Consider the following 23,956-nt stretch of genomic DNA (forward strand, 5'->3'; position numbering starts at 1 on the left):
CATACCCACTGACCATATTTCGTTTAAATTTGTCATCATTTAAAAGATAGAAGCGGATTTGAAGGTTCCTTATCACATACAGAATGTATAATATTTGTAAGCAATCATGGATTAACAATCCCATGATACGAAATTTCATCGTAGTTCAATATGAATTTAAAGCAAAGCCTCTCAAGAGCGCAGCTACGTGTTAAAAATGAAAATATAGTTAGGATTATAATCTGAGAATGAGATCGAAACAGTTTAAACTTGTCGTCTGGTAATTGAATTTTTGAATGAAATTCTTCAACACTATTGATGGATGTTTTATTGTTAGCAATATATCGGCAATTGTCATATACATGTAAGAAAGAAATACATTCGAATAGTTTCGATCTTGCTTCTCTCAAAGGCGAAAAGCTTAGCAACATGCCATGTATCAAAAACGCGAGGGAACATGTGCCGTAATCTTTGGAAACAAGATTCATGACGTCACGGCTGCCGGTGCCGTGCGCTTGACGACACACAGGCTTTATCATTTTGTAATTTGACCAGTACATTTATTGTGTCGTTCTTGCCTCTATAGTTTGATCTTAAGCTAACAGCAAGTTCAGTGTGTATCCTGATGATAAGTGTTGTCTATACATAAAATTTCAAATCTCGTCGTGCTGCTTACGAGAATCAAAACTGGATGCCTACATATAGGCGCGAGACTTTTCCCGCGTGTTCACACACGTGTTATAGTTAGTCTACGCGGCGCCTTCGGCTCTAAATATATATTTTGATTATGTATCAGCACTTTGCGTCATATACTAATATGACTAAAGGTAAAGACTTAAAGGGCACAGCCAGATGTTTCAGTATTCATTAATTATGCAATCTTAAAAAAGCAATTTATAGAAAGGACGGAGCCTAATTTTCTGTTTTTATTGAAGCACTTCTAAGATAACATGTACATGAAAATATAAGAAAAAACACAATCTTCGAAATCCAACCCTACACACTGACGGCTTAAGTTTGAGGCCTCAATTTTTTAAACCTATGGGGAGGGGAATCGTGGGTAATCAACGTGGATATGATATTATATTTTGAAATAAGCTCCGTATATAATCAAGCGGTCCAAACGCTCTTATGATAAAAGTAATCTCCATTCGACAGAAGCTCGGTGCTATCGCTCTTTATTTGCAAGCGTTTGAATGAAATTTCTTCCTTCTCATATTGGGGTTTTCTTCTCAAATGGGGCTTGATTCAATTCGATCTATTATGATATATCGCATTTTATATATGGTGATATATCATGGCACCAGCTAGATGAAATTTTACAAAATTAGATCACTAAGATCTATTGCTGACACTTACTTATAGTTTTCAAAATGTTTTATTTCCAACATATAAATGAATTATCATTTGGTTAGAAACAAAACTGGACAAAACAGAAAATAGATCCTCCGGTTTAACCCCTGATACATTGTAACTCACAAGGGACTTGACCTTAATTATACGTCGCATCATAATGTCCTAGCACCCGGGTATCTGTAAACAAATTAAATAAAAATAATGTTTATTGCATTGGAAAATAATGCTTAATGCATGGCCACTAGAGGGCCCCAAAAGACACTCCTGCTTTACTATCGTTGACATATGAAGTTTTCGTTTGACGGGCGAAGGGGGTTCTTGTCTTCATGATACATATACATCATGCAAGTACAAGGTGTGACGGTTGTTTTAGCGTTTGCATGGCTGTGATCCATTTGTATTGACCTCCTTTCCCGATCGCGCGCGTTACTGACCTTTGCCGTACACAGTTTTTTTATGGGAATTTTTCTGTGTTCGCTTCGATCACGTTTTTGACCAACTATTTTAACATTTATTTAATTCATGCATAGGTCCCTAAAGTTTAATGCTACTATTTTCATCTCACTCAGCAGAGTTCCCGACCGGTTGACTCCAAAATATAGAAATATGGATTTTTTTTCCAATTATTATTATTTTTTTGACAGATTTGTAAAATTATTGTATCATATTATTTAGTAGGGTTTAGTTATGTTCATGTCCTTTTAAGGTGATATATTGGATTATCTGCTTTATTCACTGACTGATAATAGTCCGTTTAGACAGGTCTTTACGACGAAACATGAAAGGTAGTAAAACTTGTTTATATTATCAAGTCCCGAAAAGATTTATATTTTCACATGTACATATTACACATACGTGAGCGTTCAATATTGCATCATCATTTAGCAAATTTGTGTCGAACGTACATGCATGTAGATAATACAGAAGTCACAAGGGCATAGTAAATGTAAGCGTACTTTCAAATAGGTAAGTTATTACTGCCAAGTACCTTTAGATCTTATACATCTTTGGATAGTGTTCCGCTAATTAATAAGTATAAAAAATAATCAATGCCGAAGTGTGAAAATTGTAAACGAATATATACATCAAATAAAACTACTGCAGATAATCCAGCTTAGTAATACTCGTGAAGTTTTGATTGTACATACCTTGGGTAATCAGCAGGAAAATTCGGGTGGAATAGATACTGTGTGACAGTGGTAGCCGTCCTTGGATTCGGGGTAGAACAAACAGTTGCAGGCACCATTTCTGATCACAAACAATTACTGATCAGTGATAACATGTATCAGAATTCAGTATACAATTCATACGAATCAAAATCACGGTTTTGATTGCTGATGCCTTTGTTAAACGGTAGACAAGTGTTTCAGGAATTGTTTTCATTCGCGTCAACTCCTTGAAAGATTGATGTAGTTTCAAAAGTACCCTTTGCAGCCCGCCAGCTGTACAACACACGTTGTATTATTACTAATAATTTGGAGTGTTTAAAAGACACCATTTCTATGATTGGATTTCTGTATCATAACTTGATACCAACAGAGCTTTACTTACGTGGAAATGCAACGAATGTCACTTTAAATCCATCGTTGCTAGTCCCGGAATTAACGGTAAATTCTACACATACTGGACTTGTATAACCACCTTGGCTTGTTACAAAAGACCTTGTCGAATCATACGTCACTATATTCGGTGACGTTGGATCACAATCTGTTACAAATAAAACAAAAAATACAAGATAATTAATGTCACTGGTTGTTACCTAAATGCGAGTTTGGCATAGTTTCTCAATAAAGGCTGATACAAAATGAACACGAACCAATGTAAAAACCAAACATAATATACCACTTTATCTAAATATCCATGTGACAACTAAATGCACATATTGCAAGGGAAATTACTCTAAATCAACTTACTTTCACTTGCGATTAATGTTCAGGATTAATCCAATGATAAAACTAGAGAATAATCCAATGATAAAACTAGAGAACGATTATCACAACAAATAAAGATGCTACACCGCTGACAAATGCTATGGGTTTTCTTCTATGACAAAAAAGAGCAAACGAAATAGTAGTTTTCTTTCAAAAAAAATTCCATCACACCATTTCCACCATTGAAAAGTTTGAGATTCTAATTTTAATTCAAGATCTAAATAATTAATTATGTCCCAAAAAGTCTTAGATTTTTAAAGTCTCCTGTTTTGATAGAGACAACATAACATTCGTTGGCGGTGGAGCATCTTAAAATATTAACCTCGTTGATATCAAAATTATTTTTGGGACACATGAACATACGCAACTAAAGGATCTGTTCTGGTACGGTTTCAGACTTGTTGCAGTCTCGTTTCAACATTATCCAAGAGTTTTTGTGGTTTTCAAAAAATAATTGTCTCTATTTGTGGAAAGTTGCCATGTAGCAAAGGTGTCAAAAAATAGACATTAATTGTTTATACACGAAATTTAAGAAATGACCGATATGGCGTCCATTTTGGAGAAGTGAAATTTCACCCTTTATCCTTCAAAATGTTCACCTAAATCGCCTGTACGGTTACATTTAAAAGCTATAAATCAAGTTCATTTTTTTAAAGTTCACTATGATAAACATTTATAACCTATCAGGTTCATTTCAGAGAAGTTGAAGTAATTTGAAATTTTAGCAAGAAATGCTAAAAGATAATAGAATAAAGCACAAAGTTTGGAAAAAAAATATCAGAACTTTCTTTTTTCTATGAAGCGTTGAATCTGTAAAAAATGTAAAAACTAGGTATTTTCATCATCAAAATTAAGGTGATAGGGGAAATATATACAGCTATTCTGAACAAACATAATGGGTTGAATGTGTGATTTATTAATTTTTAAAGAAAACATTGGTTTGGTAAATTTTGACATTGTTCATACCAATTAGGATAATATTACTTTAGTTGTTCGTGCGTATGCTAAAATAGTGAATTTTCGGTAAAATTACAATTTATGTGAAGTGCATGTTGGTATCTTTAATCCATAATAGCATAAAATCAAGCACACCACCATATTATCTTTTATACTATTTGGCGCGAACTCCTATTTCCAGAAATATATATAAGAATAAAAGTTCGTCTTCAGCAAAAGATTACTTTTCACCAGAGCAGATCCTTAATAAAATAACAACTCATACCGGTTCAAAGCAAATTTACCGTAACAGGACTAGTATGTGAGATAATAGCAATATCACGTCATCATTTACTATCGCTAATTTATAACCGTTTGTATATCATTTATTCAAAATCCATAATTAGTTGTCATCAAAATCTTACCTGGAATAATTTCCACCTTATCATTTGGACTGAACTTTTTAATGTTATGGCGCGTATATATATCCGTATAGCCCGCCGCTGTTGTGAGCCTCCAACGACAAGCTCTATTGTCACTGTGTGAAATGATAAGATAATAAGATATATTAGTAACGTTATAAACGCCTCAACTTCCAAAGTACTATAGATAATAATCATCTATTAATGAATATTATGATCCAGGTAGCACTCAATAACACTTTTTTTCCAAAAAAACAATTATTCAGTAATACTTGTTTATAACAATACATGTCCTCATTCGCATATCTTATGGCCTCATTCAATTTCCATATTTGTTATCTTTTAGATTCAAAATTTCAAATTACATTTCAATCTCTTCCATAAAATAGTCAGAAGGGAGACTTTCATTCCGTTTCATTCTAATATTCGAGAGGAAAAAAACAAAAACAACAACACATTCACGCACAAGGAACACCATATTCACCTAACTTGCACCACTCTCTGTCTCTTTTATACAGATATATTCAACATTCACACATAATAAATACCTTTTGCTACAGTAATACTGCATAGTAATTTGGATTGTTTGTGTAATTAAATAATAATAATGATGATAAATATAGAAGGACACATAAAATCATTCTTTGAAGTACATTTTGGGAAATATGTATTCCAAATGTACAAGACATAGAAAGGGAAAACCTCAATAATACTATGAGGCTTACGTGCCATCTACACTAGGCCATCATGGGTTTAGTACAGCATCCTCACCTTTGTACTTATAAACATTTTCATTCTCATTTCTTATTTCATATTTCAAGAAACATCGCATAACGTTATCTTAACTTCCAAAGTACATTTCTATATAATTAATCATAAAGTGTCAAATATCGCTTTTTTGTGTTTATTCAAACGCGAAACGATCCCATAAACAATGCAAGAAGAACTAGCTCACTGCCTTTAAGTCATATCATGTCTGTTATGTTTATTTCTTTGTGGAGTACAACGTTATAATGACGTCATTAAATAGTGACGCAACAGTAGATTCACATTCAACACCATACCACTTCAATAGTGTCTGGTGATGCGTGCACTATTGCAGTACAGTGCCAATCAGAATTCAGCATTTTGTCATGTGATGTATTAATAAAATAACTGTCTGGCGTGTATGCAAGAATAACAATGACAAATTTCTACTAATGCAAAAATGAAAAATTAAATACTAGAGTGAGAAACTTCAGCACACGCATTCATTAACTAAAATCCATAAGATAAGAGGGCAACGATTTAGTAAATGAACCAATGGCAGATAACATTTATTTAACTAAAGTATATGTATTTATAACTATCAAAGAATCTTAAAATTACTTTTAAGGTTGACATGTATGAATTTCTAAAACTAAAATTGCATATCTGTCGAAATCAAATATATTTTGCATTGAAAATAGATTACCTCATCTAATATTTATTTCATTATATCATTAGTGAGAAGGCTATTGCCAGTAAAAAATACAAGAAGAGACATGTAGATTGTATATGTTTGGAAATTAATCATTAGGTAAAGAGCATTTGTCGTTCGTAGGTTCCGTTTGGGTACTCTGAGTATTCCTCCACATCCTACACTAGGCACGTCCTCATAATAATGACCATTGTTGTTAGTAGAACATTAAACCCGACCATAAAGGTGACCACAGCGTTGTTAGTATTTTGCTGTATCCTGTTTTGATATGCATTTTTTTCCTGGGAGAACATTAACATTGTCGGCAATTACGTGGTTTTAGGCGAGTCCAAGCACAAACAAAATGTCTGCCGGTCAGAAAATTGAGGCGCTTGAGCAGAAACTAGAAGGTAAGCTTACGAACTCAATGAGTCTAATGGGTAAAGAACTTGCCTATAGACGTCAGATATTATTACCAAATATACTCATGTTTAGATTTCTGCTCAATTTTGTGTCATTGTTGCAAACATTCAAATAATCGGAGTATAGGTGTAAAAATGTATCTTGTGCTTGGGCTCCCCTAAAAACCACGTGATCGCCGACAGTGACTAATGCACTATAATATGAACATTATACGGAATATTGAAGAAAAATTCTGATGACAAATGTAATTGTACTGATTTGGCTAGAAATTAACGTGCCGGAAAAATATCGATGGAATATTCCAAAAGACATGGAGACCTCTAAAACAAAAGTGCTGATAGATAATTAATGATCACGAATATAAAATTATTCAAATACTTCGAGATTGTGGTAGACATGAAACTAAAATCCTAAAATAACGTGCAAGTATTATTATCGTGCTCTATCGAATCAAATTTATGTTTCTAACTATATATCAGGTAAACAGATTTAAATAATACAGTTTGGTATGAATAACGGTAAAGTTATAATCCAAAGAATACTTACGAAGGGTACTGAGCCGGGAAATTCGCAGATGTAATATCTTGTGCTGTTCCTCCGGCAGTAAGGTTCACGTCACCTGAACACTGTCCATCCACACATTGGTAAACTAGAACATTATAATACACATTAAACAGACCCTGGAACTTAAACTGTAAGCAAACGGCTGATTTTGAAGTTCAAATACCTTCACTCTCCTCATTTGATACCATGGCAACCAAATGACATGTTTGTTTTAAATAAGAATAATTGTACTCAACAATAAACCATACACTAATTTCGTTTGTGTTACAATTGACGTTTCACTTGGTAATAATGGCATCAAAATGATAATGGATGTTTTTGAAAACTGAACGATGATAGTATTACTCGATCTCAGCCTTTGGAAACAATTTCAATTAAATTAAACAGTATCCAACTTTGACCAAACACAGGCCTCTGTTTTACCCTCATGGTAGCTGATATTTATTTAAACATACATTGCATGAAATTATAGGCATTCATATGATACGTCGAATGATAAAATTTAGCCAAAGACAAGATCGAATAATGTAATTTAAAAAATCACAAGCCTCTGTTATTTTTCATGGTAGCCGACGATTGGAATTTTCAGCATTTAATGTAAATAAAATAGTCGTTTCTGGAATACGGCAGATTTTTGTGACAAAAGTTTTAGTTTTTGGATAAGATAATTATCATGCGACGACAAATTATTAACTTTAATCTGAAAATATTTTGATATGATATTAGAAGTATTACTGTTTTATCATATGATTATATCTATGAACACTTTTGTTTACGTACGTATGTAGAATATACCAAGCGTAAGCAGTAAAGTTTGAACTCCTTTGGTAGCCATCGTGGCGGGCTCCAGACTCCTAACATGGATGATTCCTCATAATATCCTGGATAAAATAATCACAGATGTTTTAGAGATAAGGTGAGTACTTAGAAAGCATCTACAATGGAGACAACCAGCTGCATTAAAATGTGTATAGGAAACACACACACACACACACACACACACAGAAGCCTGCTTCGAGCTAAGTATCTAATGCGACCTTGCTATACCATATGTAAAAGAAAGCATACTTTGGACCTTTGGAACTAGTGGGTGTCTTTGTTTAATATTTCAAATTAGCTCTTATAATGCAACCACTTTTCTTAGATATGATAACAGTTTGTTGACCATATTGTATTCACCAAATATGTATCACGTGTTTGCTTCTTGTCAGTACTGTCACTATACGCTGCCCCCTAATATGAACATCACCGCGTTACATCGGAGTGTTGTACAGTAAATAGCCTTTGTAATATCCTCAAGGAAAGTTTAGCGTCAGTGGTTTATCGCCGTATCTTAAAGAAAGTTCAATATATTCAAGTTGTATAGGCATGTCAAAGTTGAAGACTATTTCAAGTATGACATTGCCAACGAAAATAAAGACATAAAAAGTATTGGTCATCAAAACTTTTTATGGGAGCGGGCACTTATTAAGGAAGTAATTATTGAAATATAATGTAATGACAGTAAGAGAAATATATAGACTACGTAGTATATATAGCAGTGATACATGAAAAACAAGGTTTATCAAAACACATATTCGCCCTGTCCAACATATGCGGTTTATAATATGCTATAAAACTAGTTAAATACACCAATAGGTGACGGGTGGATATATGATATGTGTTAGACAGCCGAGAGTAATATACTATTGCTAAATGTTAATGAGTTTCTGATAGCCATCTGAAACAGGTTAAATAGGATAGGGAAACCACTCATGCGTTACGTATATCAGGAATGTCGAAAATTGATGAAAATAAATAGAAAGTTTACGGACTGATAGTCACAGGACTAAAACTCCAAGGGAATAATGACAATATATATACAGAAATTATGCAATGAAATTTTTAAAATATATATAAAACACTTTTTATCTAGTCCGTCGGTATATTTGTAAAACCTTTTTAGATGGCATTGTATTCAACTTTGTTGTACCTGAAAATCACTGCTTACATATCAAAATCTGAAGAAGGTAGCTTAATTGTTTTAAGGCATAAACATAAGTTTTGAATGAATCGACTGAAAGAAAAGAAATAAAATTAATAATATTTTACATATCTATATACAAATATATCAAGATGCATGCGGAGTTAGGATCTAACCTTAGGAGTGCTTTAATTATTATTGTCTACACATGTTTACCTGAAGATGACAATAAGAAGGCTGCATCAAAATGAAGATCCTTATTATTTAAATAGAGAGTTCTACCACGATATCACGTTTTGTTATGTCGGTCCCTATACACGACTTTAAAGTGGCTTTATTTAAAATGAATTCGTTATAGATATGCCGTTTGTTGAAATGCTTTTGTCACGCCATCCATGTTGTTATTATTGTTAAGTTTCCGGATGTAATGACACCACACCCGAAGAGGATCGTGCAAACGCTGCAAAGTAAGTTTAATATAGCATGATGAAGCCCTTATTGGTTTGTTAGTTGGTTTAATTATTTCAACGTCCTGTTAACAGGTAATGGTCATGGAAGGACGGCCTCCCATGTATGCAGTGTGTTGCGTGTGTGAAGTGCGAGGTGCGTGTTTTGGGAGACTACGGTATGTTCGTGCTGTGTCTGCTGGTATAATGGAACTGTTGCCCTTTTTATAGTGCTATATCACTGAAGCATGCCGCCGAAGACACCAAGCAACACACCCCACCCGGTCACATTATACTAAGAACGGGCGAACCAGTCGTCCCACTCCCTGTATGCTGAGCGCTAAGCAGGAGCAGAAACTACCACTTTTATAGACGTTGGTGTGTCTCGGCCAGGGGGCAGAACCCAGAGCCTTCCTCACAAGGGCGAACGCTCAACTCAAAGCCAAAAGTGAGGCGATGCCAAGGGAGGCATTAGGAAATATAAAGTCATTTGGGAAGAAAAGAAAAGATAATATCCTAAATTTAGTCGCCTTTAACGATCATGCACAGGGGCACCAGGTACAATTCTAACGCCCTACCTGCATGGCTGGTGAGAATAGAGTATATATAAAGCATTAAGTAAACCCGAATAATGACAAATATCATATCCAGAACAACATTGCAATAACAGTATGTCACACTAGTGTTGATATTATCTCACCAACACTTAGTTATCACATTCACAAATAAATCACAAACGATTCGTCTAGTTATCTTCTACAGTCTTTTTGCTCCACAGCGGATCCTGAAATGTTGAAAATTTATATTAATTCTGGATACTGAAATATCCCCCACACTATTTACATATATCTCAAACTAGATGTTCATATATCTGACACTATATGTGTCTGTGTCTTTCCATACCCGTTATAAATATATCCTACACTGCCAAAACTGCCCCACACTGTGTATTTTTCTCACTAGGTAAATGTATGTCCTGTTCTGTATTTGCACACTATACAGTTATCTGACCTTGCGGGTAGGTATAATTTGTGACGTCATTTTTTTGATTGCGTAACGTCATACGTTTAAGAGAAAACGACAGGAATATTGTTCTCACAACATATCAACGTCACAAGAGATACCTATCCGAAAGAGAGGTAGCTCTGTAATATGGAAAGACGGAATACTGGATATTAATTTGCTCCACATTGGGTCACTCTTTTCTGATTAAATTCCTCTCTTGATCCCATCGCCGTTCCATAAACTACTCGGTCATCACGTTAAGAAATTATAACTAACAAACAACATTTTTGGAATATGATTTTAATCAAACAGGGCACTAACATGTATAAAACGCTACAGTCAAGCTATTATGCGACAGTAGTACAAACAAGATATATATCATTTGTTATCATACATGTATCTCAAGCTTATTGTTTCATTTAACAAAAAACGAGTGCATAACATTTAAAGCAATGAAAGAACTTCGGTAACCCTTGTGTGACAGCAAGGAAAAAACCAAATGGTTTAGGACGTGTATGAGAAAACAATCTGAAGAACAAACCCTAAAGTGAATAATTGCCCATTGGGTTATGAAATCACACGTACAGGTTTTGAATAGGTACAGGATAATGAGGAACCTCACCGGTTTGCGTGATAACTGGTATAACATGTCTACCTGAGTTTGTGAGACCATACATTACTACTATGTCTGGACGTCCTGCTGGTCTAGTTACGCACATGTTGTTGTGTTGTTGATGTAATCAAATTGCTGTAAAGATTTTGGTATTATTATTGTTGTTAACTAATGCAGTGACTTGAATAAATGTGCGGAAATGATAATGATAAAACATTACGGCCCATGTGAAATAATTGGGTTAGATTTGCATTCTTATTTTACGTCCTATTAACAGCCATGGTAATTTAGGACGGCCTCCCGTGTATGTTGTGTCTTACGTGTGTGGAGTGCAAGGTACATGTTTTGGGAGGCTGCTGTATATTCGTGTTGTATCTTCTTGAATAATGGAACTCTTGTCCTCATTATATTACTTTATCATTAAAGAATATCGTCAAAGGCACCAAGTACCACATCCCACACGGCCACATTAAACTGACAACGGGCAAACCAGTAGTCCAACTCCCTTAATTATGGTCGTTTAGTAAGAACAGAAGCTGCCACTTCATACGGTGTGTCTCTTCCAAGGGACAGAACCTGAAGCCTACCTCACAGGAATGGCGGGGGGCGTTGAGAGGCGAGGTGCAGGCCAAAAGATAACAAGGGAGACGTTAGGGAGAGGAAAGTTCGAAAAAATAATTTCCTAAATTTAGTCGCCTTTATCGATCATACAATAGGGACAGCAGGTACAAGTGTAAAGCCCTACCTGCAGGCCTTTTGAAGTGGTAATCATCGAAAATATTGGTATCGTTTTATATATTTGAATATTTTGTTATTCACAAATGCCTTTAATGATTGTCATCCATGTATGCATCGTGTAAGTAAAGTGATTATATTCGTGTTATATCAGGAACCCAGTCGCAGATCTTATACCCTACCCAAACTCGGTACTCCAGGGATTACTTTCACAGTCGTTATATCAAACCTTAAAACCGTAGACAATTCAGGAAAAAAGAGCGTGCCAATCACAGGCAAGCAGAAACTTCATTTGAAAATCGCAGAGAGCTATGCCTAACTTCAAAGCCAAAAAGTCAACCACAACGTACCGTTATTCGATTCTTTAACATCAAAGGATCAAATTAACTGTTCATACGTTCAGACAGAGCCGTCCATCGTCCAGGGGTGGATAATAAGACAGTAAAAGTTATCCTCGGACTGGCGAAGATGACGCTACTCTCACATATTGTACTGCATGATCACGGGCAGCGCAGCTGATTGTGGCATTCTTTGTTATCAGAGTTAATTTCTCTATCGTTTAAATCTTTTTGCAGGGACGTGCAAAGAAATGATTTCAAATTAAGTTGCCTTTCATGATCATACTGTGTGTTTATTTAACGTGTTATCAGTATTTGTTTGTTATTAACATTGAAGTGTGTCATTTTGCTTATTCGACATCTAGAGAAGCACGCCCTTTCCTCACTTGTATCATCCCACACGCCACACATCAGTATGGAAACGGAGTAGTAACGGTAAATGGGTTATTTAAAATCGTAATTCAATCTATGCTGATGTATTTACTATGGAGTAAGAGTTTGCACACATGGAAATGGTCAATTGACAAGGCGTGTAAATGCAATTATCTTTGATCTATAAGCGACTTGATACGTTGACGGGAGATATAAAAATCAATTATGCTTTCATGTTTAATATATATGTTTGATTATATAAATGTATGCACTGTATGGACAATAAGGATATATTTAGTATAAAGAACATCTAATGTGTGTGTCTGTGTTAATAAATTTTGATCGAGGCTGTCAGATCATACATTCATTTTCGAATGAATTCAGAAGAACTTGTCAATCTTAAGTTGTTACAAATTATTCATGTTGCATTACAAACGACAGAGGCATGCTGCGAAAATCCATATAAGTCGATTAAACAGACACGACCTGCTTGTAAATGTGTCACTCAGTTTCGCTGTATGGCTTATAATTTCTAGGAATGGCTGGGTACGTTTTGACCTTAAATAACCTAGCATTTCAAGTTGACAGGAACCTATCTATTGAAGTTGAAAATTAATCAATTAAATTGATTAAGATAACCAAGCAGTAAGCTTGTCAAGTTGACCAGAAATGTAACCGATATTGTTAACCACTCATCCAGCTCATCCGCATGCTTTACAAACTATGTTGGATGCAATGTTTTTTTTATATACTAATGAATGGAAGCTTACACTTAATGTAGAAAAAAAACTAAAATTGTAGTTTTTAGAAATATTGGTATTGTAAGACAAGAAGAAAAATGGTTTTACAACCATAAAGAAGTAGAAGTGGTAGATGATTTTAACTATCTAGGTATGTTTTTTAATTATAATGGTAAATTTAACAAAACTCAACAACATGTAGCTGAAAAGGGCAGAAAAACATATTTTGCATTATCAAATAAATTAAAAAGTCATAGTTTTAACACCGAAACATTATGTTCAGTATTTGACACTTACGTAAGTAGTGTATTAGGTTATGCATGTGAAGTATGGGGTTTTCATAGAGCACTTGAGGTTGAAAAAGTACATGTTAGTTTTTGTAAAAGAATTCTAGGCGTCGGTAAAAACACTTGTAACGATCTTGTATACTATGAGTTAGGTAGATTGCCTATGCAAATTATCCGGAAAATGAAAATATTGAAATACTGGGCAAAACTTAAAGAAACCGATAATTGTATATTAAAAGCATGTTATGAGCAAAGAATATTAGATAATGATGATTGGGTCATGAATGTACAAGCCGAACTGAATAAGCTAGGATTGGGGTATTTGTGGAATAGTACGTATGAGAGTAATATTGTATATAAACTAATCGAACAAAAATTTTATGATGTATGTACTCAAGAAATTTTATACAGGATACAGAATTCCTCAAAAGGAATTTTATATCAACATCTAGTAGACAATTTTGGTTTACAATATTATTTAAAGAAACCCATTGATCAAAAGTATTAAAACAGTATTACAAGTATACGATTAAGTAGTCATAAGTTAAATATAGAAAGTGATAGGTTTCAAAATGTAGCACGACCTAATATAATCTGTACAGTTTGTAATACGAATGATATAGAAGATGAGTTTTACTTCATCCTTAAAAGTCCTCTTTATACCCCACTACGAGTTAGATATCTGAACCTTATTATTTTCATCATCCAAGTGTGTTCAAACTTGTTCAATTACTCAGTGTAAATAATGTTAAAGTTTTAAATAATCTCGGAAAATTCTTAAAACTTGCATTCTAGAAACGTTCTCAGTCTCTTAATACACCGTAACTGTATAGTATATGATGTATAATAACTGTGTGTTAATGTTTGTGTTTTATTGTATACAATCACTCTCCTGTACATGTTTAAATTATTCAATATGTATTACTTGTACTTTGTGTCTTATAAGCCGCAAGGCTTACGGAAATAAACAAATTGAAATTAAAATTGATTTTCAAGTTGACAACATAACATTTTAACGAATTAAGAAATAACCTAGCTAGTGAAATTGACCGGTAGCCTATCAATCCAATTTGACAATTTATTCATTTACATTGAATTAATTACTCAACTCAAGCTGACAATACAGTTATTTCATCAAATTAACCAATGTTCCTCAGTCAGGTTGACTAGCTGGCAATTAAACAAGCTAATCAGGTTTACTTATTACCTACCTGACAAAGATGCCTGATGGCGTAACTAATCTTCAAGACAAATGACCAACCTAGTCACGTTGACCAATAGCTTAGATGATGTAAATTACCAACCATTTAGAAGCAAATTAGGCAAAGCCAACATATTATAAAACATAAGGTAAAATCGTCTGCGTAAAATATAATCCACTATGGAGATTGACGATGGAAAGAAAGAAACATCCTTGTAGATACGCAGACTTGACTGTTGTCTCAATTCAGAATATTGCTTTGAAAAAAAAAATGTATTCAAAAGGTGTCTATTAATATAGCTTTTCGTGATATTTTTCGCTAAATTTATTCCTGTGTGTGATCTGGTAGTTGTTAACTGACTAAAGATTACTGTGTAGTGAGTGTAATCGACACTGGTAGGAGTCATGCCTATATATACATGTGTCACATATTGTAAAGTTAAAAACATCAATTAAAACTCGTCACACCACACACGTGCTACTTATATATAGAGTAACAGGTAGTGTAAGCTTATTGTAAACACTTGGCGGAGAGAAATGTAAGACCAGAACGGGTTAGGGGTGGCACTTTTATATAGAGATTTTGAAGTGTGCGAAGGGTGGTGAATTTTGAGGTTAGATGATACGGTGAGATTTGACTAACATTGTATTGTTACTGGGATTTAACAGTAATTGGGTGGAGGAATTAATTGGTAAACATCAAATAAGTGGTGTGATTTGATTGTAAACATTTAACATTAGTTTCAATGTTGAATACGTAATGGTTAATAGAATTTCATAATAAACATTTAGCTTTGGAAGTATATTAGGTGAAAATTGCAACGTTTACCAAGTAGTGGAATTTTTGTGTAAACGCTTAAATGTTGGTGGGAATTGAGGGTTAATACTTAAATGTTGGTGGTAATTGAGGGTTAATACTTAAATGTTGGTGGGAATTGAGGATTGATACTTAAATGTTGGACGAAATTGGGGGTTACTACTTAAATGTTGGTGGGAATTGAGGGTTAATACTTAAATGTTGGTGGGAATTGGGGGTTAATACTTAAATGTTGGTCGAAATTGGGGATTAATACTTAAATGTTGGTCAGAAATGAGGATTAATGCATAAATGTTGGTGGGAATTGAGGGTTAATACATAAATGTTGGTCGAAATTGAGGGTTAATACTTAAATGTTGGTGGGAATTGAGGGTTAATACTTAAATGTTGGTGGGAATTGAGGATTAATACTTAAATGTTGGTGGGAATAGAGGGTTAATACTCAAATATTGGTGGGAATTGGGGATTAATACTTAAATGTTGGTGGGAATTGGGGATCAATACTTAAATGTTGATGGGAATGGAGAATTAATACTTAAATGTTGGTGGGAATGGAGAATTAATACTTAAATGTTGGTGGGAATTAGGGATTAATACTTAAATGTTGGTGGGAATTGAGGATTGATACTTAAATGTTGGTGGGAATTGGGGATTAATCTTAAATGTTGGTGGGAATAGAGGATTAATACTTAAATGTTGGTGGGAATTGAGGATTAATACTTAAATGTTGGTGGGAATTGAGGATTAATACTTAAATGTTGGTGGGAATTAGGGATTAATACTTAAATGTTGGTCGAAATTGAGGGTTAATACTTAAATGTTGGTGGGAATAGAGGATTAATACTTAAATGTTGGTGGGAATTGAGGATTAATACTTAAATGTTGGTAGGAATAGAGGGTTAATACTTAAATGTTGGTGGGAATAGAGGATTAATACTTAAATGTTGGTGGGAATTGAGGATTAATACTTAAATGTTGGTGGGAATTAGGGATTAATACTTAAATGTTGGTGGGATGGGAATGGAGAATTAATACTTAAATGTTGGTGGGAATTGGGGATTAATACTTATAAATGTTGGTGGGAATTGATATAGGGATTGATACTTAAATGTTGGTGGGAATTGGGGATTAATACTTAAATGTTGGTGGGAATGGGGATTAATACTTAAATGTTGGTGGGAATTGGGGATTAATCTTAAATGTTGGTGGGAATAGAGGATTAATACTTAAATGTTGGTGGGGAATTGAGGATTAATACTTAAATGTTGGTGGGAATTGAGGATTAATACTTAAATGTTGGTGGGAATGGAATACTAATTTGGGGGATTAATCTTAAATGTTGGTGGGAATAGAGGATTAATACTTAAATGTTGGTGGGAATTGAGGATTAATACTTAAATGTTGGTGGGAATTGGGATTAATACTTAAATGTTGGTGGGAATTGAGGATTGATACTTAAATGTTGGTGGGAATGAGATTAATACTTAAATGTTGGTGGGGGAATGAGAATTAATACTTAAATGTTGGTGGGAATTAGGGATTAATACTTAAATGTTGGTAGGAATAGAGGGTTAATACTTAAATGTTGGTGGGAATAGAGGATTAATACTTAAATGTTGGTGGGAATTGAGGATTAATACTTAAATGTTGGTGGGAATAGAGGATTAATACTTAAATGTTGGTGGGAATTGAGGATTGATACTTAAATGTTGGTGGGAATTGGGGATTAATACTTAAATGTTGGTGGGAATTGGGGATTAATACCCAAATTGAGGAGGTTGGGAAGTTTTGATTTTAGACAACGTGTTATGATTATATAACATTCATGGGAAGGAGAACAGTAGAATATATATTTTAACGCATTATGGAATTTGAGGATACATATAGTTGGATTCTGCAAGTCTTATCTAGCAATAGAACTCTATAGAATGATAGTCAAACACTAGCGGGATGGGCAGAAACACATCCAGCACATAAGCTATTCCGCAATAATGATAAGGTTGAGATAAATTAGACCGGTAAGGTAGTGTTCTCAGCTATCGTTTTGTGAATCTTAATTAAATATTTAAACCCTTTTTTACTAATCTTATCCCCACAGCATTTTAACTGACATAAGATAGGTTCCATAAACTATCTGATCAATAGTCTAATCACAGAGTACCAAAGTCCTTCCTTGCTGAGCGGCTGGTTTTGGTGTCGAGTGATATTTACTTTGCATCATACTTTGTTATACACAGCAGGTGAATGACTGCCAGTAGTAGAACACACACATATATATATATAATCTTACATTATTATGTGTTGTTGAACTTATACACATGTTTGGCGGCCTTAATGAAGACATGTTCAATCTATAATGTATCTGGAGTCATACTCACTGTTACATGATGTTTCCAGGTCCAATAATATCCAGGTGATTAAGAAAACAGTAGCCACACTCTGAGGAAGTCTCCCAGCGTACAACACCAGACAGGTGTAATAGATCTACGCAGCGTATACTGTATACGTCTACCCAGGGTGGGGTTCATACGAGCACGCTATGCTTCATTGACAACATAAAAGGGAAGAAAATACATAAATAATCTTCACGATGTCAGAATATACAAAGCATTCAGCCACCATAGTAAAGTCGGCCGTTCTCGATATAACAAGTATACGTAATGCACATATACACGACACACAGCGTGACCACGTGTAAAGAATTGACATCCGATGAGGATGGCACAAGGTGCACATTATATTGACTTCCTTGCGTCAAGTCATTTCTATACTTTTTATTTTTATTTTTATATGTCTGTCCAAATTTAAGACCTTATAAACCCGACAGGGTAAGCATTCTGTTTTCCTAAAACGTATCCTGTTTGGCTTTGTCAACTATTCGTCTGGATTGATCTATTATGAAAAGTTTTTTTGTTTGGTTTAAGTATCTATTCTAACGACAATGATATAATATTAACATTGATTTAGATTCTCTAAAATATGATGTAATTTGGACTCTTTACTTCGCGATCTTTAACATAAAGGCAAGGAAATCAAGATATCCCTATCCGCTTTCAAATCAGGATGAAGAAATATTTATATATTTGACAAGGTATAACCAAAACTTGTAAATGTGTATACTATTCTCTCACTATTCGAGGCCCAATGGTGACATTTGGACTCCTAGAGCAGTAGGTATCTCTCATGACTGAGAAAACATATGCAAGTGTTTATATTATTTCAACTATTTGACTTTCGTTTTTGCTGTCTGCAAGAAAGCAATGTTTAATATTCAAATTACAACCGTCTCTTGGACAAGTCAGATTTCAAAATAAACTATTTTCCATCACACGAAGACATGTCATTTCTTATTACCATATCAATGTTTGTAAATTTTAATTTCCTTTTCGCGAATAATATAATGGAATCAATATATATTTGTTTTCATAAAATATTCATATCGACATAGAAAACAAAACAATTAAATGTTTAATTAAGATATACTTGTAAATATAGTCCGCAAAATGTTGTATTTGTTTGATTCATTATTGAAATTACTATCACTGAAATAGAAACAGTCATATCTTATCTTTTTCATCCCTTAAAACAAAGGTACCTGGTGTAGGTATTTTATTGTTTGTTTCCTATTTATTTCCTAACTTGTAAATGTGTATACTATTCTGTCACTATTCGAGGCCCAATGGTGACATTTGGACTCCTAGAGCGGTAGGTATCTCTCATGACTGAGAAAACATATGCAAGTGTTTATATTATTTCAACTATTTGACTTTCGTTTTTGCTGTCTGCAAGAAAGCAATGTTTAATATTCAAATTACAACCGTGTAGGTATTTTATTGTTTGTTTCCTATTTTTCTGTACTCAATAAATATACAGGGTATTTATAGCAATTGCAGTAGCTACATTCATTCAGGACCCTTCCTGATTTTTTTATAATGATTTATATATAACAGTTTCTTCCATTCGGCATTCTGCATTTTTATTCGTTTAATAACAATACATTGAGAGGGTATAACTCTCCTGGATAACTTCTACAGCAAAATTTTGAAACAGAAAATTGTTGGTATAAATATTTTAATTCATATACATGCTTTAAAGAATCAGAGAAGATTCGATTTGTGTTTATTCTTACTTTCCATAGCAATTTAACATTACAATAATTAGAAATTATTATGGGATAAGTACAATGTCAGATATGAAACAACAGAAGGTATCGATAGTGGTATCAGGTTATTATGTCATATACAAAACAAAAGTGCAAGCATGCATGATATGTCAATGACGTCTTCAGGGAGAGGGCGTATGCATGTTTCCTGTTGCCCGATTCCTATTGTCTTTAACATCTGACATTACAATATTATGATATGAAAATGTCGTCTTCCGATCATTGTTAGGATTTATACATGCATGTGTATGAATATGCCTTAAGATAAGATAAAGTTTTGCATTAACACTACCGTTTTTATAATTTTTTATGGTATGTATAATTGATTGTAGGTATATATGGATGGCCACAATATATACCAGTGCATGCTTGTAGTTTTATTATAAAGGTATACTGGGTATATGTCTTTCAAATTATTACAGATACTGCCCCTTCTTAGTGGTAAATCCTGTGTAAGTAAATACATTATGGAAATTTGGCGATTTTCTTGAGAATATCTGTTCAGGTTTGTCCATATTCATTTCAAATAATATGTGATTTGTATACTGCAGACAAATGTTTTTTGAGGAATAAGCGTTATCTGGAATACAACTATTGATGGTACATGTGTTACCTACCTTTAAGTAATTGGTAAAGTATAATTAATAGCTGAGTGTCTAACACATTGACACTCGTGTGTTTTGTAGTACAATGAGCATAATGTTAAATCAAGTTGATTTGTGGAATGTATATATTAGCGTAGCGTGACTGATTCGCACAAAAACATTTCCCATCCTCTTTTTTAACTTGAAAATAGAGTAGAGCCACGGGAAAGATATTTTCCTCCGTATATTACGGCTTTTCTCCGAAATCGGGCATGTTTTTAAATGAACTGTCGAAGGTGCAAAACAAAGTCGGCCATCGTTCAGACAATCTGAACTTAAAATACACAACACAGAATGGAGGTTTCTGCTTCAGTGTAGGATTGAGGTCACTCAAGATAAAAGAGAATGGTGTGTACGACCGTTACGATTGTTCACCTTACCCGACCTCTCTCAGCAAATTGAATGTAAATACACGTGTCATGTGTTCACTTTTGTACCAAGACTTTAAAATGACACTCTCATCGCGTTCTTTACAGTCTAAAGTATTTAATTATAAAAAGTGTTGTATTATTTTCAACGCGAATATCTCAACATTAATCAGTTTGTTTAGGATTTATTTGTTTGCTTTGAATACTGAATTTATATTTATATAACTGCCTTGTTTGGTTGTAGGATTATCATTTCCGTTTAATGGTTGTTAATTTATGCTTTGAACAGAAACATGTATTCAAGTTTGCTTGCAATTAGATCAAAGTCGACTTGACCGCTGTTGACGGCGGACAGACTTCAGTTTTGTATATCTCTAACAGTGTGAATTCTTCACACTACTAGCCTTGCCAACAGATTAATTGTTTGATATAGTCTATAATTTATGTTAAATGTCAGCTGATCATCATATTTCGAGAGATGATAAGAACAATTTATTCATAAAGTGTTGAAAGTTTTTTTTACTGATGATGAATTCATTTATCATATATCCAACAAGATGTGAGGGAATCGGGTCACCATGTCCCTATCAATCGCTCGTCCTGTGATTGTTTGTTTACAACAAAATCAAGAGTTCTGCACATTTGGACAAAAATATTCTTATTCTGGTACTTTGTGTAACTTCTTGGCCATATCATGATCTCCAACGGTATATAACATTGTCCTTACTGGTACACTTTTGGGCATTTTGTAATGTGTTTTTGACGCCTTTTTGATCAATAAATATAATAAGTCAGTAGTATCTCATGGAAGTCTTAGATAGTGACCAAATTCATGTTGAATACTCTTATATATTGATTGTGTGAGAATGGTATCTTGATCTTGTTGTTTTGTTTGACTGGGTCTTGTTTTTTATTTGGTGAGATATTTGGTGTTTCGTGAATATGTTGCTTGCTGATGCGTATTTGAAATTTGATTGGGTGAGTAATTCCCTTTCGTGCCACCTCTCCTGAAGTACCATCACTAAATCTGATACCGCTCCATTGTTGGGTGAAATCACTGAACAAGTTATCTGAAAACTTTATATGTGTATAGTTTTTGAGATACCAAGTTTCAATGAGATTTTAGTCTGATGGTCGAATGCATTGATGTTATCCTGAACACTTATTATTGCACCACTTGTACGTCGGTTGGCATTGCACTTTGTTTACGACTTCAGCGACCCCCACAATGTATTAAAGGTGTCTCATTTGCACATTATTGGATGACATGCATGCCTATTGTTTTTCGCTTTTCCTGCGCGCATTGGCGTACATCAGGTATCTGTATCAGAACAAATTGGTTCTGAGTCAAAATGAGTTCGGACAAAAAACTATCAATTCATACTTTTTTTATTATAAGCAGGAGCTCCTTTAATCAATGTTTTGGAATAAGATAGATTGACGTCTTCCTTATTACGCATTTAGTTCGCTAAAAAATTTGAAACCCGTCAACCTGAGAATCAAGTCGGATACCGTCACGATATTTGTATCCTGGTGTATAAGTGCATAATCTATTGACGAATGAATCCCACCACACATAGACTTACAGTACAACGATAATGTTTGTGCGAATTACAAACCATTTACCCATCTGGCTTTTTATACTTTGCGCTATTCCCATACTTGACCGACTATACTGTCTCCTAATTATAACCAAAAGCCAGACAAACAAGTTTAACAACAACGCAGCTGTGCAATTTTTTTTTTAAATATAATCGTCAGTGGATAAAAGAAATATTGTATTATGTTGGTTAGGCGTGGCGTAGAATGAATCAACTATATTCCAACTATCGTGTAACAGACCAATGTTAATATTACCTCCGTAAGTAAATTCATTGATGCGTAGAGAGCTGTATTTTATGTAATATAAGACACAAGTTGCTGAGCATAAAGCATTCTATGGTTTGGTAACAAGCATTAACCAACCTTTCATGTTCGACAAGATACGTAGATTAACCAGAACCTGGACTTTTTGACATTCCGATCATGTTTCAGGGAGGGTGGTGTTTTTTTGTAGTAAACATGAAAGCTTTTAAACAGATTATATATAAGTTTGAAAGAAATGCGGGTTTTCTTTTCATTCATACGGCATAAACCTGGATTAGGTTTAGTTGTAATTATCTCTATTGAAATTGTGTCCTGTCGAAGAATGTCGTCTTTTCTGTGGATATGTTGTTTATTTCGGTTTACAGAAGGGAGTGGGACGACTGGTTTGTCCATTGTGAGTGCAGTTACCATGTGAGGTTAACAATTTCCCATCACCTTTTGAGATAGGAGAATCTCAACACGAGCGGTAACAATGTGAAGTTGTCAAACTCGTGTAGCGTATCTTTGCCCTTGGGTCAGAGAGAAAAAACTCTCACATCGGATATCTCTATCCGGGTTAAGAGAAATGCTCCCCTGTATCTTACAATCTTACAGCATGCTTCAGTGAGATAGCGCTATACCATTATTCCAAGTCCATGTGGCTTGAACATACCGCAGTCTCCTAAAATATACAAATATACATATTTTTGGGAAACCTACTTTAGACCTATCCCTACTAAAGTGTTTTTTAAAATTAGAATCACGCGCTTGTGGCCCAATCAACCGACCAACGCTTGTTTATTTCCAGATATCAGAGTACCTGTTGAACGATATGTCCTGTAATTAGAAACACATTAAGGGTCTTAGTTCAGTAAATATGATACTGGACACCAGGTTATCTCAGGTTACCGTCACTATACTATTGTATGTAGTATACCCTTTGTAATGTTACAGTTTGTCGGTCCAGTAATTCTATTCAGTTTGCGGGCGTCACGCTTACCGTCCGTAATGATGGCTCCGACCCTAAATAAACTATAACATTTATTATACCATCCCTATCACACGACAATGTTCATATTTGAAGTTTTACTTTTTTACTGTAAATGAAAACCCGAGATTGGCCTGCATGTAGGGGTTTTGCATTGTACCTGTTGCATGTAAAAGGCTACTAAATTTAAAATATACTCTTAGAATTATCCAACAGACATGTAAATGAGAATGTTTTCATTTCACAGCAGGACTCTCACACTGATTTCCATTTTAAATTTATTATTCGAAATTCATAACACAAACTGTCACCACTTTCTTATTAATTTATATATTCATCATTTACTCGTTAATACCTCTCAATCATTCAAAATGAATTGATAT

General features: G+C 34.2%; 1 protein-coding gene across 2 annotated transcripts in view; it reads right to left on the minus strand.

Moving 5' to 3' along the window:
• LOC138321138 (cubilin-like) overlaps nt 1-18,265 on the minus strand; it is a 60,729-nt gene extending 42,464 nt beyond the window's left edge. Inside the window, exons 1-6 of one of the 2 annotated variants that reach the window (XM_069264582.1) lie at nt 17,945-18,265; nt 7,830-7,930; nt 7,032-7,134; nt 4,628-4,740; nt 2,887-3,042; nt 2,484-2,583 (exon numbers count right to left, since the gene is read on the minus strand). In XM_069264582.1, the coding sequence (XP_069120683.1) occupies nt 2,484-2,583; nt 2,887-3,042; nt 4,628-4,740; nt 7,032-7,134; nt 7,830-7,884 (527 nt within the window). In that variant the 5' untranslated portion in view covers nt 7,885-7,930; nt 17,945-18,265. The remainder of the gene's footprint in view (nt 1-2,483; nt 2,584-2,886; nt 3,043-4,627; nt 4,741-7,031; nt 7,135-7,829; nt 7,931-17,944) is intronic. The other variant, XM_069264581.1, reaches the window with a different exon arrangement.
• Nucleotides 18,266-23,956: the final 5,691 nt, after the last annotated feature.

This window comes from Argopecten irradians, chromosome 4 (assembly GCF_041381155.1).
Source record: "Argopecten irradians isolate NY chromosome 4, Ai_NY, whole genome shotgun sequence".
In the NCBI taxonomy this organism is placed as follows: Eukaryota; Metazoa; Mollusca; class Bivalvia; order Pectinida; family Pectinidae; genus Argopecten; species Argopecten irradians.